Source organism: Solanum stenotomum, chromosome 7 (genome assembly GCF_019186545.1).
Source record: "Solanum stenotomum isolate F172 chromosome 7, ASM1918654v1, whole genome shotgun sequence".
Taxonomy (NCBI): domain Eukaryota; kingdom Viridiplantae; phylum Streptophyta; class Magnoliopsida; order Solanales; family Solanaceae; genus Solanum; species Solanum stenotomum.
The window spans coordinates 55,632,895-55,652,301 of record NC_064288.1 but is presented as its reverse complement, the minus strand read 5'-3'; the positions used below and the strand labels follow the sequence as shown (position 1 = coordinate 55,652,301).

Sequence of the window (19,407 nt, the reverse complement as noted above, 5' to 3'; positions counted from 1 at the left end):
AAAATTAAGAGTAAACACATAAACTAGTCAAAAAAGTTCGACATCTACTATATATATACATAAAAAACTTATTTTAGCAATATATAAATAGTATAATTTTCTACCAAAGGTGTTCGAATGAACCCCGAGTCAAGGTGGCTCCGCCCCCGTTCAAGACCCAATCCAATTCAATTTTTACCAAGCTTAATTGTTTTATCTTCTTTTCAATTATTTTAGCACCTAATAAAATTATTGTTTTCTTTATTATGCCTATATATAACATATCAAATTGAAAAAATAAAAAAAAATTAAAAATATTTTAACACGATTTCTTATGAGCCAATTCGAAGTATATATCAATCCAATTTTTAATGAGGTTGAAACAAATTGAATTGAACTAATAATTAACTCACTCAAACTTAAACAGGTTAATCAAATTGAGTTCGATTTTGCCGGTCCCCTAAAATGAACCAGTGAGGCTAACCCAACCTTGACCGGCCCGTTAGACAAGTACTTCCTCTGTCCCTAATTACTTGTCCACTTTTAAATTGATATACCTATTAAGAAAACAATAATTGATAGAATAAATTTATCATTTTACCCCTATTAATTATGAAGTAGATGAATTAAAAACTAGTTCTATCATTTTCAAAGTAATTAATTGAAGGTATAATGAATAATTTTTTTTTTTGTCCTTTCTTGAATTGTCAAAATTGACAAATAATAAGAGAGAACTAAAAAATAAAATGTGAACAAGTAGTTAGGGACCGAGGAAATACTAAATAATCATGAATCACGGCCAACATAAACATAATTAACACCAAAAACACGAGCATAATAATAATAGGTAACTCCATTAACTAATTAATTAATTAAATTAAAACCTAGGTTGTCCCAAAATCTTTTTGTCCACTGTATTATACACCTACTCCCAGTAATTGAACAATTTTTTCTCTTTGTTTTGCTTTTTCAGTGTTAATAATTTCACAGATTTATGTTCAATTTATGCACAAAGATTTGAATTCAAAACTCTTTAGCTGACCCACCAAACAATGCCTCTATCTGTTCCTCACTTCATCTCTGTCAGCAGATTTTCAGACCTCAATGGTGTAAAGGTTAGTTTTTTATCTTACCCTTTAATGTTCTGTTTGATTACCCATAAAAATTTCTGCAGAAATGAGTTTGGGATATGGTAGTTTCAGTTGAACTCTTACTGCTAATCTAAGAATCAAGAATCTTGATTTTTATTGTAAAAATGTCCCTTTATTTTGTTAGTGTATTTCATTTGTGTAATTGCTTGATGGTGCTCAAATTACTTGCATTTTGTGTGTTGGGGTTCTGTTTTCCTTTTTTCTATTTATAATCGTGGTGTCTGGGTTAGCTTGTGCACATTTCGACTAAATCCATAGGATACCAGTTACCTCCCCAGTCCCGAGGCTAGGATTGATGAAAAGAAATTAGCTAGTGTATTTTTATTTTGTTTCTATTGGGGTTTGAATGTGAGACCTCACGGTTCTCAATTCACTTCATTGACCATTAAGCTACACCTTGGGTGTAAAAAAGGGTTCTTTTTCTGTGATGTTTTCAGTTTACAGTAGGTAAAAAGTGTGAAATTTTAAGCTGCAGGTACGTGGTTCGCCAAGGTGTTTTCAGAGAGATTGTAAAGTATTTACAGTTATATCAATGTCAAAAGAGGCATCAAATTATATACCAGCAGCTCCTATATTTCTCCCTGAAGGACCATGGCAGCAGGTGAGGGGCTTCTCTCCTCTCTTTATATGTTTCTTGTTTCAATCAAACAACTACACCTCAATGCTAACTAGTTGTCGTACTGATTCAACTATATACGTTCCACTCTATTCGGGCCAATTTTGTTTAAATACTAAATTAGGAGGTATATGCAGCTAGACGTTTATGTAAATATCACACCTTTTTTTTATATTTACGATGGTGGTACATGGCCAGCTTGCACGAAAGAGAAATCTAAATATTACATTATACCTTTACTAACATATTTATAATGTTATCAAGTATTGTAATCTCTTTGATTGGTGCGACTGTTTTATCTACTGAGATTGAGACGTAGCTTTCTGTACAATAGTGTCTGAGATATAATGTGGTACTATGAAACAGGTGAGTTCCTAATTAGTGCTAGAAAGTGGTGAATAAAAGCAAATACAGCCACTCTAAGCTACTCTAATAGACATTTTACAGCTGCTACAATATTTTTAGCTAGAGACAAGATAGATAATTGGGGAATGGGGTCAACATTCTAAAAGTAGTGCTAGCATAATTTTGCCAGACCCTCATTTCAGGAGAAAGCAAGCAAAGATCTATTGTAAGCTTAAGCTCATCCAATTTGTTAAATTATATATCTATATCTGTATGTATATATGTTGCTAGTATATGGTTCTTGATCAAAATTATGCAAACAGGAATAATAGTCTTTTTTTCCTGAACCTCGTTGTTTCTGTTTCCTCCACTTGTTTGATATTAGTTTTCTAATTGGACGGGTGATGATTCAGGATCAATATGATATAATTTTGTCTGTAGACAACTTAGACTGCTTCAAATGTGTAGATTCCTGGTGGTGTTACTGCTGCAAAGGGTTTCAAAGCTGCTGGGATGTATGGTGGATTGCGTGCTCTTGGAGAGAAACCTGATCTCGCCCTCGTCACTTGTGATGTAGATGCCATATCTGCAGGTCAGCTACCCTGATATAGTCCTAGGTCATCAGTGTTGAGCTTTTCGTAGGTTCATGAGTGAAAAACTATACTGTTGCTTTTTTAGAATTCTTACCTCCTTTCCCCCACCCACTCCTTCCTTGGGAGAGAAAAGAAACATACGGCTTTCTTGAAATGAAAAAGGAACACATTTGTTTGGCGGTTGTGTTAAAACTTACCATCTAACAATCAACCAATAGAAACCGATGAATCAGGAATCACCATTTTCTTGTTTTTCATCCAGGGGCATTTACTACAAATGTTGTTGCAGCTGCACCTGTACTATACTGTAAAAGCGCACTAAATGCATCTAAAACGGTATGTAGGAGACTTTGTACTTATTGTTCTGTCTCTCACTTGTGGTGAAAGAACTTTTTGTCACCTCTAGAACTGCCAACTCTCAACTTTCATGTGCTATTGTAGTTCTGTACTCTGCATACTGTTTGCTTATCCTATATTGACTTATGCAATGATGAGATACAAAAAGAAGAAAAGTCGTTGCAATTGGTTACTATTGAGTCGAAAAAAGTTTTAAATTAAGCTATCATGCTATCTTATTGGTCTCCTTCACAAGTTTAAGCTGATGCTTTTGTATTTCTATGATTTATTAGAGAAAAGGATGCATCTCCATTTATATTTAGGAATGAATCCAGACTTTAATGAATTTTTACTATTTTGTGAATCCAAGAAGCATATTAGAAGTATATATTAGTAACCTGATGTCATGGATTGGTTGCAGCGAACTTGACTGCTTTTGAAATCTTGTCTTCTTATAAGAATACTACTACTTTTCAGGCTCGTGCGGTATTAATAAATGCTGGTCAAGCTAACGCAGCAACGGTAATTTCTCCTGAATGTTTTAATTGAAAGCTCAATTTTTGAACTTTAGTTCAAAGCAGTGTGCATCTCCTCCTCTATTTTCAATTTGATTGGCAGTAAAAGCAAATCCAGACTCATCCAACTTCTCAAAGAAGTGATAGGCTTTGTGATGATGTCATATCACTTTTCTGCGTTATTTGATAATGTGACTTGAGATTTTCAGAATTTCCCTTTCAGGGTGATGCAGGTTATCAAGATGTAATAGAATGCTCAAGTGCACTAGCTAAGGTTTGCAGTTTGTCCATTTTGGTTTAGATTTTAGATATTTGGTTTCTGATAGTAATTTTCAATAATTTTCAATTGTAATAGTTACTTCAACTGAAGCAAGACGAAGTCTTGATCGAATCAACTGGTGTAATAGGTCAAAGAATAAAGAAGGTAAATGCTTACATGTTGCACTTAATTGATTTTTCCTAATTGCTTGAACCTCTTTCTTGCATACAACAATACCCAATGTTGTATGCCTTGAATTTACATTTCTTTGGCATATTTGTGTATGATTTTACCGTGCGAGTTTTTTCCTTGACCAGTAACCCCGTTTTTTTTTATGTTTACATCACTTGCAGGAAGCACTTCTCAACTCACTCCCACATCTTGTTAAACAGCTTTCACCAACCGTGGAGGGGTAATCATCTTTTTCTGATGTAATAATTTATATTTTTAATTGGCATCATCGGATTTTATCCTATATTAATTCTGTATCTTTCTTCCCTTATACTTACCCATTCGTGTTTGTATTCATTTGTTCTAAATAATGAACTTCAATCCACTCTAGATGGTCTGTTCTGGGTACAGATTGCTGATCTCACATGGCATTTGTAGGGCAAATTCTGCAGCTGTAGCTATAACGACCACTGATCTTGTTAGTAAGAGTGTGGCTGTCGAAACAGAGGTAAGATTAATTTTCCAGCATTTGTGTGTTAGTTTTGATTAAGGTTCTTCAATGCTATTATTCATTACTCTCTTAATTTGTATGACAGTTTGAGTCAAGCTATTTATATTGGGTAGAGTTCTATTAGATGTCATAATTATGGTTTTGAAATAATTATCATGTAGTTTTCTTAATCATTCAAGTTCCATTTTCAAAGCTATATGCTTAATCCGGACCAAAAGCAGTAACTTAGCACTTAGGTGAAATCAATGTATAGTCGGACTCAAGACCGTCTGTAGTTTGTGTATCCTTAAGTTCCCATTTCTGAAAGGAAAGAAACTATAATGGATTCGTAATGATATATATATCTGTACTTCTGCTCAGGTAAGAGGAACTCAAATCAGAGTTGGGGGCATGGCAAAGGGCTCTGGGATGATTCATCCTAACATGGCAACAATGCTTGGTGTAAGTATCTTCAGAATTCCTCCCGTTTCCACTTAAGCAGTGAGAGTAGCTTACTGGATTCGAGCAACTACGCAGGTGGTAACTACTGATGCCTCGGTTACAAGTGATGTTTGGAAAAAGATGGTACAAGTTGCTGTAAATCGAAGTTTTAATCAAATTACTGTAAGTAAGAAATTTTATATTGTTTTAATAATAAAAAAACATTATTCTGATCATGCATGAGGACTGGAGTTCAATGGTAGAAATTTTCCCTGAGTTGCATATGAACATTTCTGGTGTAATTAATTATCAAACTAAATTTTGAGTTCACTGAAAGTTTAATTGTCAAATAGATCAAAATTTTAAATATTCTCCTTATTCTATTTTCTTTTCTTCTCTGGCAATCTATATGTAAATTTATTGAAGTAAAGCTTTAGATTCATGAAACTTATGCAAGTTGTTTCCACCTGGTTTGTGGGTCTGAGGAATAGAGATTGATGCCGTGTGGTTTTGCTACATCAGTACTGGTAGAAGGTCTTTCGCATGATATATCTGAGACGTATTATTTTTTCTGTAATGTTGAGCAGTCTTGTGTTAGTTTTTTGGTTGCAAGTTTAAGTTGTGTGATTTTATCAAATCCATTTCCCTATAATGCTAATAAACTCCCTGATTGATTTGACTCAGCCTGTTCACATATTTCAAATGAATTCATGTTCATTTGCTTTGTGTACTGCATTTCTGTTTATCCTCATAATAGACACAACAATGTATTCAATGACTCTGTTGCATGATCTAAACCCAGGAGAGCATATATTTTGACAGGTCGATGGAGACACTAGTACAAATGATGCTGTCATTGCTCTTGCCAGTGGACTTTCAGAATCATATGAGATTTCTTCTTTGAACTCCTCCGAGGCAGAACACCTACAAAACTGCCTTGATGCTGTATGTGCAATAATTTCCTTTATTTTCTTTATTCTTATCCGACTAGTCTATCTTGACCAGGATAGTGTGTTCGTAACTAGGTTGTGTCCAGTTCTGTCTCCTTACAAGTTTCTGTGAAATTAGCATCTTCAACCTTCCATAAAGTTTCTCTTATTTACCTCTTTTGTTGTCTTATAAGATAGTAGAAGAGTCAAATTTGTGATGAAATGGACTTTCAGCATGATGATTTCGATTCATGTTTCTATGATTTTAATAACTTGATCTTTGTGTTGAATAGTTCAGCCTGGACACTCTTTTGTCATGGGTTTCGCCATAATGGATTGTACGCCAATCGCTTTCAAGCAAGAGCATTTATATAGCTTAGCAAAATTACTGGTCACAAACGAAGATTCTTGTGACCTGTGAAGTATTATGAACATGATAATAGAGGAATTTCCAGATAACTCATCATCAAAAAAGGTATATCCTTATAGCTTGCAGGATTGACTCGATTCCACTACAGGTAATGCAGGGTCTAGCAAAATCAATAGCTTGGGATGGCGAAGGAGCAACATGTTTGATTGAGGTCTGTATTTCTTTATTAAATTCCTTATGAGCTTTGACCAACTTCGATTTGCTCCTAGTCTTGTTTCTTAAACATGCATAAGCTTAGCAACCAACTGTAGAAAAGTAGTTCTCATCTTATTTTCATTTATGCTAATCTGATCATAGACGAATACTAGAAAAGAATGATTAAACAGATGGCTGAGTAGCTGAGGTATAGGAGTAAGAAACTAGAGATCCCAGGTTCGGATCCTGACTACAACACATGGTGTGAGTTCATTTTCTTCAGCTTTGGTGGGCATGTTTACTGGGGATGTGCTTGTGGGTTGTAGCACTCTGTCGGGTGGCAATCAAGGTGCGGTCCAGACAGCGTCATAAAAAACGAGAACGATTGAATGGGTTATCATAGTTGAGCTTGTTAAGGATAAATTTAAAAGAATAATTTGAAGGTATCAAAGATGAAAAAGGATATCTTGTCTTGGTCATAGAAATAAATACATGTAAATCGTCTTAGGTTCATTTCCCAGCAAAGGGCACCCAAGGGTGTGGCAAAAATGGTCAATGAAGTGAGATGAGAGCTATGAAGTCCCATGTTCAATTCCTAGTGGAGGCAAAAACATTAGGTGGTTTTTCCGCATATGTCCAAGTCTTAGTGAATAAAGTTACCCGAGTACCTGTGTTGGTAGGAATAAGTTACCCGAGTACCTGTGTTGGTAGGAGTTGGGAGGTAACAAGTACCCTGTTGAATTAGTTGAGGGCGCGCATGGTTATACATATAACTAATATAAGTAGAAGGTCATGAAAGAAATTTGCATTATCTGATGTTTATACCAATACTGGAAGATGGTAGCTTTGCTATAAATAAGGAAAGAAATCAAGCTATGGCGGAGTGCTCGATCACAATGCAGGTTATGGTAGGGTGAAGGTACTAGTGTTTTAAATATTAGGATACACAGAATATTAATTCTTTTTTTTTGGTTTGACACTAGATTTGAATTCCTTTGTCACTTGGCATGATAAAGGACAATATCTAAGTGGAGAAGGGTAAAAGGACAGGTCCATTATCCATCGAGTTTCAAACTGCACGCCACTCGCCCTCCAGGATTTCTCGGTTATAAAAAAAAAGGGGACAATCATGTGTTTTCAGTTGAAAAAATGTTTAAAATGTGGCTTCTTAATCTTCCAGTTCATTGATGAGCATATATACACAAAAGCTTCTAGAATCTCTTTTTTTATTTTTAAAGTTTTACTCCTCTCTAATTGGACATAGGTGAGGGTTGATGGTGCTGATAAAGAAGCTGAAGCAGCAAAGATTGCACGTTCAGTGGCTTCCTCTTCACTTGTCAAGGTATGAAATGAATTAGTTTGCATATCTACTTGGAGCTATCTAGAAAGTACATTTTACTGATACTTTCCTTTCTGTAATCAGGCTGCTGTATACGGTAGGGATCCAAATTGGGGCCGTATTGCTTGTGCTGCTGGCTATGCAGGTATTCCTTTCAACGCTGACAAGCTTCAGATATCACTTGGAGATATTGTGCTTATGGAAGCAGGGCAACCACTTCCATTTGATAGGTATGGAGAACAATACCCCCCATTTTGTATTGCTTTATTAGGCATGTGCCCTGGAATTGCCTTCTAGTGTCAGTTCTTGTCTCTAGAGAGAACTATAACGCTTCTTAAACAGACACCTACAAGCACACTAACCAACTCATTTTGGTTAAGTTTGATGCTACTCTGATTTTCTGATCAATACATAACCAATTCCTTTAGCTCTTGAATGCTTAATTTTCCTGGTGAGGCCTTAGCCATTATAGAGCGTAAAATAGTTCTTTTGTCTTGGATAATATCTCAACCTCAAATTAGTGGTTCTTGCTCCAGTATTCAGTAGGATGCTAGACCTAAAGTACATACCACCTCATTTATATTGCTCTATACGCTTTAGCACGTGATGTTCTTCCTTAGATTTTTTTTCCTTCCTCTTTTTGTTTGTCTCTCTTTGGACATCATAATCTTGGGTCTTTTTGCAGAGTTGCAGCTAGCAATTATCTCCGTAAGGCTGGTGAAGTCCATGGCACTGTTGAAATTCAAATATCTATTGGTAAGTTTAACATAAACAGGCATATTCACATTGTACTTCCTCTGCATTGGTGTATCGTGATGAAACTAAACCAGCTCCATGGCATCACAACCTAACTTTAGAGATATAAGTACCCAGAAGACTGTCCCTATGCAAACTAGTCTTTGAAGAGTGCATTGACTTGATTATCTATCTAAGATGACATGAACTGAGACTTGTTTCCAACATGCTCGACAATCACTGTTGCTTGAGATGTTGAGATCAGTACTACCTCTTGTTTTTTCAGACTTGACAGGGCATCTTTTCAACAACTATTCTTAACTTCTTGTCACTGCAATTATCATTTTGATTGCTCCCCTCTCTACCTCAATATAGGAGTGAGTGTTTTTAAAAGTTTACCTTCTTGATCTCCATGATAGTGAAAACGGTTCATACATTCAGGTGGACAGGATAATATCTATCTGCTCTACATATGTGCATATACAGTTTCCAGTGCGACTTTAGTTTGGTAGTGTCTCCCACCCCCTTTCAAACTACGAAGCCCTCTGATAATGGGGCAATGTGTGTTCTTCCATAACACTTTCTTATCCTCTGGTTCCACCTTCTGAGGTTCAACAAAGATGACTCAATGTCACTACTATGGTCTCTTACCTTCATCTGAACATTTGCTTTGTTCATGCTTCATGGATTTGTTTGTATCCACTGTAGTTTTGTGGCTTCTTTGCCCGTATTATTAAGTAATCTTGTACGTATAAATTTCAGTCGCGTGTTCTCCATGTGCAGGTGATGGTCCAGGAAGCGGACTAGCATGGGGCTGTGACTTGAGTTATGATTATGTCAAAATTAACGCAGAGTACACAACATGAAACAGGACGTGTTGTTCAAAGATTGAAGTCTCTCCTAATAAAGCAGCTCAGGCTCAGCCATTGTTATTGGTTCTGTAGTTGTAAAATTCAAATGCAAAGTAACATGTATGGATACTGCTGGAACCAGCAAAATTTTGCTATAGATTGACAAGACTTTCCAAGTTGTTATTTCATCATTTCACACATCTTATAAACTAGAAGCTCCTATGGCATGTACCTTAAATTCAGCGCGCGGCGTCCATTATTTTTATAAATTTGTATCTTATTTATTTCCAAGTCTTGTTACTGTGATTGGCTTACAGATTTTCATGATCAAAATCTCATAATCAGAAAAAAAACGCAATGAAACAACTTTAGACAACTTGTTCAAACAAACTACAAACATAGCTAAGCAAAAAGTCATCCGTCCATTCAACAGGTCAAAAGTTTATAAGGTTTTTAAGTACAAAAATGCCAACAACTCACACAACTCAGTTAAGCGTCAAACTTATTTATTTACAGAACTACAGGAAACAATCGAGAAGAACACACACCAATGGATCAGAAAGGAAGCTCATGAAGCCTTTGCAACTGGGAAATGCAACTTTGTGACGGATTTCTTTAGGAAACTGCTACCACAGAATGAATCCGGGGGGCTGCCAATATCATAATCCATGGCACCAGCCTGCAGCTCACTGGAATGAGCAGTAATGTTATCCTCCAGAGAATGAAAGCTAGAACAAGTCATTATGTCGTTATCCTCTAGAGGATAATAACTCCTCCTGGTACTTCCACCATGTTTGCGACCTTGTTTCTTGTCTTTACCTTTGCTCCCACGTGAAGATTTGCCATTACTTTTCTGCTTGTTCTTTCCATTCTTCCTGTGGTCACTCCTGTGGCGTTGTACCTTGTTTGGCACATGCGAAACTGCTGTCGGGATAGGGTCATACACATCGGGAGCCCATGTCACAGACAGCTTCTTGGGTGGTTTGCCTTGTTTCTCACGGCTACCTTTAATGGCAGATACAAGCGTCAAAGCTGTCTGAGAGAATAAAAAAAGAAGGGAAAAACACAACTGTTAACCAACAATATAATGAGAAATAACTTAATAGCTCAACCCTGAAAAAATCCCAACACAGTCTCCCTCTGTGTATGAGAGTAATATGCTTCAACTGCTGTTCCAAAATACTGTTGTTTCAGCCTTGATAACAGAGTCCAGAGCCATGAGTAAATAACAGAGAGATATAGAGAGAGTAAATAACAGAGAGATATAGAGAGAGAGAGAGATACAAGGAACCGCAAAACATATGCTGGAAAAAAAATACTCCCTCTGTCCCAACTTATGTGACACACTTCCATTTTCAGTCCGTCTAAAAAAAAATGCCGCCTTTCTATAATTGAAAACAATGTAACTTTAAATTTTCATATGCCCACTAGTAATTTCCATGGTGTGATTCCTGTTGAAGCATATACTCGGAGTGGGGGGGGGGGGGGGGGGGGGGGGGGGTCGTGAACTGAGATCAGAATGCATACGGCTCTATTAAGGAATACTAATGTAAGCAGACAACAGTATATTTCCCTATATAACAAAAAATATCCAAAGAGGACTATAATCTTCATTAAAAACAGGGAGTCAAAAGACCTTCTAGGTCTTCTCTATATGTAAGAAACCCTTTATCATTAAAGCAAATTATGCTTGAAATTGGCAATACTCATGTAAGCAGACTTTCTTATATAACAAAAGATATCTTTAAGTGGACTAAAAACTTCATTAAGAACAGGAAGTTAAAAAACCTTCTACATCTTTTTTATATGTTAGAAACCCTTTATCATTAAAATGAACATGCTAGGAAATTGACCTTAAATGTATAAGGACACAAAACTCACAGGTGAAGATATGGAACGTGAATAAGGCAAGTCAGTTGATTTAGCATCAGCCTCCTGCTCCTCCTTCCCATGAACCAACTCAGCAGGGGGAGTGCTCAAAGCAGAGCATGGAAATTCTGAGGACTTGATCAAGCATTTTTTTGAGTCTGTACTGCCAGTGTCAGTGTCATTTGCATCCAAATCTTCTTCACTTCCATCTTCCTCCAATGTGTTGGAATCTTCCTTGTAAATCAAGTCTTCACCATCCTTAATATTCAGAGATTCAGTAAAACGGTGCGCAAGATCACTAGCAAAAGGACCTCCTGGAATGCCAGAAGCACAACCAAGAGTCTCCTTTGATGACTCACAAAAGCAACTTATACTTTCAGAGTCGAACTTGTAATTAGCAGAACAAACGGCCATCAATTAAAGAGAGCAGCAAAGATCTGCACAAACATGCACACGTAGTCTCAGCACAAACAAGAAGCAACATTTGTTAGAAAAGAACAAAGATGTTACAGTTATACAACTGAACTTCGAGGATAATTAATTGCACGTTGAACTTAACCAGTCATCTCAAAGTTATCAATATATATTTTTTAGATCCTTCAAGATTTGATCCATCTATCATGACAAAGAAGCAAATCTAAAGTCAAAAAAAGAATGCACATTGATTCTCATAACATTAGTTAATAGGTATGCTGCACCTCAAACAAATACTTCCAAAATTCTGGCAAATAGTCATCTTCAATTTAGAGTCATGACCCTAAATAGGAAGGTATGGGGTCAAGGACAAGGGTAATAGGTAGCCGAGTGTTGTTGTACTGTTATGTGGGAGAGGTAGGGGGCAAGTCTCCTCTTCTCCTTGTTTAGTATTCTTAGTATTTGTACCATATCTTATTCTTCAATTTTCACTACTACGTATTCTTAATTTGCACTGTTTATCTAGCTATTTTGTTGCCATCAATTTCCTCTCAATCCTACTTTGACTACATATTTTTTAAGCCGAGGATCTATTGGAAACAACCTCTCCACCCCACAAGAATAGGGTTAAAGTTTACATGCATCCTATCCCATCCCCCGAGACCCCACTTGTAGTATTAACTATATATCTTTCAGGCAAATATTGCACCCTGCCTATAAGCAATCTGCCTTAAAAGTTAAAAGTATGGATTTCTGATCACCACACCTAGTTCATCATTACAAGAATTAGCCATCACAGAATCCAAACGTTACTAGAACTGATCAATTATAAACTTTATGCATTATCTAGACATAGATCGGAAGCAAGATAACTTTTTTTTACCCTAAACAGATATTATGTAATTTAAATAACCACAAAACACCAATCAGATCAACAACCAGATCCTATAATTGCAAAAACAATCAAATCACAAATCATTACCTTTCAGTATGTCGATATAAAGCAAAATCACGCAAATTTCCACCAGATTCGGCTACAACTACTCGGAAAAAGATCTGATATAGCTGAAAAATCCCTCGAAACAAACAGAAAACCAGCAGATAGCAACTGAAACAGCAACGCAGAACAAAAAATAAACAGACGAAGATGAATTAAACGTTAACTAAAACTATTACGCCAAGGCTTCAAACGATGAGAACACAAAACGCCATAGAAAGAAGCAGCTTGAGGTAAAGTCAACAGATCCAATAGAAAAGGCGACACCGAATGCATCGTAAGGATGCGATGCCCTTCGATTTCCCACCGCCACCAAAACCAAAATCCCTAATTCCAAAAAAAAATAATCTCGATTCACGTCCACACAACAAAATCTCCAATTACAGTGATCGAAATAATAGATGAAGAAGATTGAATTGCTCGAATTTCAAAGAAGCATAACCAGAAAACGAGTAAATCGGATCATTATTATAGCCCTAAATTACCATCGAATTCAACGGAAGACCAAAAAAAATGAAATTGGGGAGATATGGGAGAAAAAGACAAATATTTGTATTTATAGGGTACTCCTTTATGGTGTATTGAATACGTTATGGTTGTGGTGCGGTGCTGGGACTCAGCGGATTTTGTGTTGTGCGAATCAAATTTAGTCGGGTTTTAATGTAGGCATCCGAATAGGTGCGCGATCTGGATTTAGTCTATGCTCTAATATGGGCTTCGAACATTGGGTGAAAAATCAGATTTAGTTGGAGCACCAACGTGGGCTCCGGACGTCAAGTGAAAAATCAAAAGAAAAAGAGATATATTTCAGAATTAATTTTGGGATAAAATTTATAAATTTTTTGTTTTTTTTTTAATTTTATTTTTAATTAAAACCGTGTTGAGTTTAAGTGATGAGATAATAATTTATAAATTTATTTTAAAATGAATTTATCTTAAGATAAAATAGTGGAATACTCTATTTTGAGAATAGTTATTTCGCAATAGTAAGGTTATTTTTTCGTTATATTGAGAATGGACAACAATCCTATAAAATAATCTTGGAATAATTAATTTATGAATAGTTTGTTAGCCCAAATAAACGAGTTTAGTTTTTAATTTATCTTTATTTAACCATTGTTGTTTCTCCAAATGTATTTTACAAGCAAGTGAATTAATTATAGAGTTTTCAAAGGTTAATATAATGCTCACTTTCTTTATTTTTACTTGTATTATATTTGAATTTGATATATTTATTAATAAAATAATAATTGATAAGACTATTTTATCACATTATTTCTATGTTTAATATTAGTCTTGAAAAATAATTTAAGAAAAAAATAATTAATGCTAAGCATAAATATATGAAAAAACAATTAAATTTTTATGATAGATTAACAAATAGTGAACGAGTAAAAATAAATAGATAGAAGACAATTGTCATTTTGTTTATTACTCATAGGTGAAGTTAACATACAAGTAAAAAGAAATAAATAATATAAAGTTCATCTCAAATTATAATTATAATTTCACAATAATTAGTCTGTCAGTAGAATATTACTGAGTCAATGAATGTGACATGGCTAATCCTGTTCGTACACGTGTAAGTATTAGTGAGATTTCATTTTCTCAGATGCAGATATTTATGGAACTTGGGCTGGGCTTCAATATATTCCTCATTGGGCCCCATATATTACAATTCAAATCGAGATTATAATCATAGGTGGATCCTCGATAAGGATTTTTTGTCGGATTTCAGTTTCATCTAACATAATTTGATATAAACACTGGGTGCTAGTATATATTGAGAGATTGATTAATTTGATATAAACACCGAGTGCTCGTATATACAGAGAGATTGAATAACTAGTCGAGACTTCAACGCGGACTCTAGACCCCAAAAAAAACCTACATCATTAACCTAAAGCAAAAATTTCATCAAGCATGTTTAGAATTTAATAGAGTAAATTTGAATTGCAAAGTAATTTCTAGCTTATATACTTCATAAATCTTTTATATACGTTTCATAACAAAGAAAGTTCAACTAATCACTCTTCAATGGATTGAGCTACGCCACTAATTGTCATGTCACTTCTTTTGGTCAAGGTCCAGATTATAAGGATCATGGCAGTCCTCGATCAAACCGAGGATTAGCTAGGACAGGGGAACATGAAGCTTAGGCCCTCGGGAACCCATGTACTACCACAGGAGAGCATTCCAACTCCCCAAAATCCGAAAATTTTTATAATGGTAGAGGCCCAACCAACAATAGTTGTATGACCCTCCATTGATTAATTGACACTTGGATTATATTTCTACTTCTTTACCTTTTTACCATCTCTCTCCTACTCACCCTTCTTTTCATTCATTTTCTTATTTTCTTACCCCTAATAAATATTTTTTAACTTTATTTTCTTAAGATGTGGATATATAGAATAAAGGAATTAATAAACATTTTTTTATCACAATAACTAAAAGCGTTTTTAGGACTGAGTATTAAAAATACTCATATCATTCAATATTTTAAATAATATCAAATTAACTCAAAAATATTTAGTGTTTTCTCAACTACTAGCACCTAAAAAAACAAATTAATTCAAATTTAGTTTTCCATATTTTTTTTAATTATGTTTTAGTTCATATATATATAATTATGATTTTTTTGTTTTTTTTGCACATGAAAAAAAATTCTGTTTTAGTTCCTAAAAAATATTCTGTTTTAGTTCATATATCAATTTTGGTTCAGTGAAATCTTCAATTTTTTTGTTTAATATATAAATATTAGTTATCAAATCAATTTATATGTAATTTATAAGATTATTTTTGTTTTGATTTTTGATCTTATTTTGAAATTACACATATTTTTTCTTTCACCATAATCATATTTAAATATAAGAATGACAACGAGATAGAACAAGACAGGGAGTGGCGGACTCATAAACATTTTTAAAAAATTTATACATGTGAGGCGGTTCACAGAACGAACTTTAAGTCTTTTAATTTAAAACTTGCAATGCTTAATTTATTTTCAAGAATCAATCGGTTCCATATAATTTTAAATTAACTACTCATTATATTATTATTATTATTATTATAATACAATTATAATAATAATATAATAATAATATCATTCGGCCTTAATATTATTAGAATTCATTTTTCGTGTCTTTACATACATTCAGTTATAATATATATTTCCCAACGTTTTCTATTAAGTATTTCAAAAAATTATAACTTAAATTAAGAAAAATAACGGATATTCTCTGTTAAGAGAATTATAAATATATGAACTAAAACAAAATTAAAATAACAATAACTATGAATATATGAACTAAAACAGAATTTAAAAAAATATGAAAAACTAAATTTGAATTAATTTATTTTTTTAGGTGCTAGTAATTGAGAAAACACTAAATGTTTTTTAGTTAATTTGATATTATTAAAAATATTGAATGATATGCGTATTTTAAATACTCAGTCCTAAAATCATTTTTAGTTATTGTGATAAATTTTTTTATTAAATCTCTTATTCAATATATCAACATCTTAAGAAAATGAATAAAAAGAAGAGTGAGTAGGAGAGATGGTAAAAAGGTAAAGAACTAGACACATTATTCAAGTGTCAATTAATCAATAAAGAGTCACACAACTATTATTGATTGGGCCTTTACCATTATAAAATTTTGGAAAAATTACAGAAATCTCACATTTTAGTTTACTTATTATCATTATCCCCTATAAGTTTTACAAATTCCCAAAATCCCTTATTTTCACGCATCAGATTAATGTATCAACGCTTATATTATTGTATCTCGCGCATCAGATTAATGTATCAACGCTTATATTATTGTATCTCGTGCATCAGATTAATATATCAACGTTTATATTATTGTATCTCGCACATCATATTAATGTATCAGAGCTATATAAGTGTTGATACATGCACGAGATACAATAATATAAGCGATGATATATTAATCTAATGCGCAAGATACAATAATATAAGCGCTGATACATTAATCTGATGCGCGAAATACAATAATATAAGCACTGATACATTAATTTGATGCGTGAAAATGAGAAATTTCTGTAATTATAAACTTTTAAAGAATAAATTATAATTTTACCTTTAAAATATGTGATTTCTGTAATTTGTCCTAAAATTTTTCCCACAANTATCAGAGCTATATAAGTGCTGATACATGCGCGAGATACAATAATATAAGCGCTGATACATTAATCTGATGCACGAAATACAATAATATAAACGCTAATACACTAATTTAATATGCGAAAATGAAGAATTTCTGTAATTATAAACTTTAAAGGAATAAATTGTAATTTTACCTTTAAAGTATGTGATTTCTGTAATTTACCCTAAAATTTTTCCCACAAGAGAGCATTCCAACTCCCCAAAACCCAACTAAAAGATAGCTATATTCCCATCACTAACCTTATTTGGTGTTCATGACAGTCCTCGATTCAACGGGGGATTGGCCGGAACAGGTAAGAAGGAAGCTTATGCCCTCGAGAACCCATATACTACCACAAGACAGCATTGCATCCCCAAAAAACCTAACCAAAAGATGGCTAAATTTCCATCACTAACCTTATTTCGGACTATGTGACTGATTCACTGAGAAAAACCAACTAAGGCAGAACATTTGTCAACTACCATCAATCCAAAGGGCATCACAAGACCAAAACATAATTCTAAAACTTCACTACACACACAAGAAATTTCCTTCCCATGTAACCATTGAAGTAATACTTGATAAAATTGCAAATGATTTGTTTTACAAAACATAAAACAAGTACTTTTAAGCCTTACTACAAACAGAAAATAGATACCAAAACCTACGGACATTGACAGATTATTTGAACCAAACACAAGTCATAAAATCCTAAATCATGCAACTTTGGTAGAGTGTCCATTACATCGTTTAAACGAGAAGTGTTGCTCTTCACAAATTTAAGCGTTTCGTGGTGATTTTGTAGCCTTAGATGGTGATTTAGCAGGTTCTTTTCCAACTTTATCGGATTTCTTAGGCAGAAGAATTGGATTGATGTTAGGAAGAACACCTCCATGAGCAATGGTTACACCAGCTAGAAGCTTTCCAAGTTCTTCATCATTCCTCACAGCTAACAAAACATGCCTTGGTATAATTCTGTTCTTCTTATTGTCTCTCGCTGCATTTCCAGCCAATTCCAAAACCTACACAAAGAGAAGACAAATCAACACCAATACACTAATTCTCAATTTGCACATATACTAATGTATTCAAGCAAATTAGAAACACTCTTAGAAGCAAAAATTCCATTATCTATAATAACTTCATAGTTAATTCAATCAAATTTTCAAGTTTCAATTTCAAAAATTTATCGTCAAACATGAGCTAAAAGTAAAAATTTCCAGATCCCACACTCACTCTCATAATAACCCTAAACCCCATATACTAAAAAAAACTCAACTTTAGCTGACAACAAACCCCAGATACTAAAAATTGAAGATATAGGGAAATATACCTCAGCAGCAAGGTACTCAAGCACAGCAGCAAGATAAACAGGTGCACCACTTCCAACTCTCTGAGAATAACGACCCTTTTTCAAATACCTCCCAATTCTACCTACCGGAAACTGTAATCCAGCCTTAACAGATCTTGAAACTGACTTCTTCTTTGGACCGCCACCTTTTCTTCCTCCAGCACCCTTCTTCTCCATTTTTTAGCTCAAAAAAACTGAAACCCCAAATGATAATTTCAATGAATAATTTGAATTGCTATCGTTTGAATTGATTGTGATTGAATTTGAGTTACAGTAAGCTGACGTTTTATATATGAGGTTTGTGCTTGAAGAAATGGACTTTCTTTGGAGAAGAGTATTTTGAGCCGTTCGATTCTGGGTTAAATCTACGGCTGTGAGATGAGAATGCTGACGATCCGTGTGATTATAAATTGACAAATGAGAGGAGAACACGTGTGACTTGTTGAGTGATGTTGACAGACTGGATAAGCTAAGCTTTTAGGTTTCCTATAAATAATTGAAGGACTCACAAAAAATATATACTAATATAGTAAGTAGTAAATACCACAAAATCAATCAAATTAATAAATCAAGTCTAATTAATTTAACAAATTTAAAATAATTTGATTCATTTTTTTTCAAAAAAAAAAAAAAATCAAATCAAACTTATTACTATATAGATACAAGAATACTACATATTTAATATAATTTCACAGAGGTCGAAAAAAAGTAAAACATACGCAGAACTTAGCAACTCGTTTTGTAAGTTCATTTACTATACACAAATACATAGAGCCGTCAAAATGGGCTTAGCCCAACCCAACCCGTTATTGGGATAGGATTGGAATAAGATTTTTCAAGCCCTTTAAAACTAGGGCGTATAAGTCCGGCCCATATAAGCTCTTGATCCTTTAGGCTTGATTGGGGACGGACCGGGGTCGGGGCCAACACTTTTTATTTAAGGGTAACTTACAATAATCTCACTAGTATATAATCTAATTACTTAAATACAAGTTATGTTGTAATATTATGAATCTTACCAGATTTTGGTACGTCCAGATACATGTATCTCGAAATATATGGACTCAAAATTAGGTTAATTTGTTCTAGATACACTTTATCCAAGTAGATTCGCATGTATCTAGAATACATAGACAAATCTCGCACTCTCGCCTCCCTCCTATCTTGTTGTCACTCTCTTATTTCGCTCGCGTATCTAGTATGCGAGACACTTGCTAATTACACTAAAAATTTTGCTAGTGTTATTGAAACAACACTATTGTTTATCATATTTGAGTTGAAAATCTTCT

The 19,407-nt window shown here is 34.1% G+C and overlaps 3 protein-coding genes across 4 annotated transcripts; 1 reads left to right on the top strand and 2 right to left on the bottom strand.

Moving 5' to 3' along the window:
• Positions 1-919: 919 nt before the first annotated feature.
• Positions 920-9,602, top strand: LOC125871195 (arginine biosynthesis bifunctional protein ArgJ, chloroplastic). 2 transcript variants are annotated; one of them, XM_049551797.1, is made up of 17 exons: positions 920-1,094; positions 1,600-1,731; positions 2,560-2,683; positions 2,947-3,020; positions 3,498-3,542; positions 3,759-3,809; positions 3,891-3,959; positions 4,148-4,206; positions 4,404-4,473; positions 4,837-4,917; positions 4,993-5,079; positions 5,719-5,841; positions 6,344-6,406; positions 7,655-7,732; positions 7,814-7,959; positions 8,415-8,485; positions 9,248-9,602. In XM_049551797.1, exons 1-17 carry the CDS (start codon positions 1,032-1,034, stop codon positions 9,328-9,330), a joined length of 1,419 nt encoding a protein of 472 aa, XP_049407754.1. In that variant the 5' UTR covers positions 920-1,031; the 3' UTR covers positions 9,331-9,602. The 2 variants fall into 2 exon arrangements, with proteins under 2 accessions (XP_049407754.1, XP_049407755.1); XM_049551798.1 differs by having other exon boundaries at positions 924-1,094; positions 1,606-1,731.
• Positions 9,603-9,701: 99 nt separating this feature from the next.
• LOC125870939 (uncharacterized) lies at positions 9,702-13,155 on the bottom strand. Its single transcript, XM_049551488.1, has 3 exons — positions 12,581-13,155; positions 11,197-11,621; positions 9,702-10,351 (listed from the first exon to the last, which is right to left on the bottom strand). The coding sequence occupies exons 2-3, from the start codon at positions 11,596-11,598 to the stop codon at positions 9,884-9,886; spliced, it is 870 nt and encodes a 289-aa protein (XP_049407445.1). The 5' UTR covers positions 11,599-11,621; positions 12,581-13,155; the 3' UTR covers positions 9,702-9,883.
• A 4,172-nt stretch (positions 13,156-17,327) lies between these two features.
• Positions 17,328-18,378, bottom strand: LOC125871114 (histone H2A-like). Its single transcript, XM_049551709.1, has 2 exons — positions 18,101-18,378; positions 17,328-17,789 (listed from the first exon to the last, which is right to left on the bottom strand). The coding sequence occupies exons 1-2, from the start codon at positions 18,293-18,295 to the stop codon at positions 17,547-17,549; spliced, it is 438 nt and encodes a 145-aa protein (XP_049407666.1). The 5' UTR covers positions 18,296-18,378; the 3' UTR covers positions 17,328-17,546.
• Positions 18,379-19,407: the final 1,029 nt, after the last annotated feature.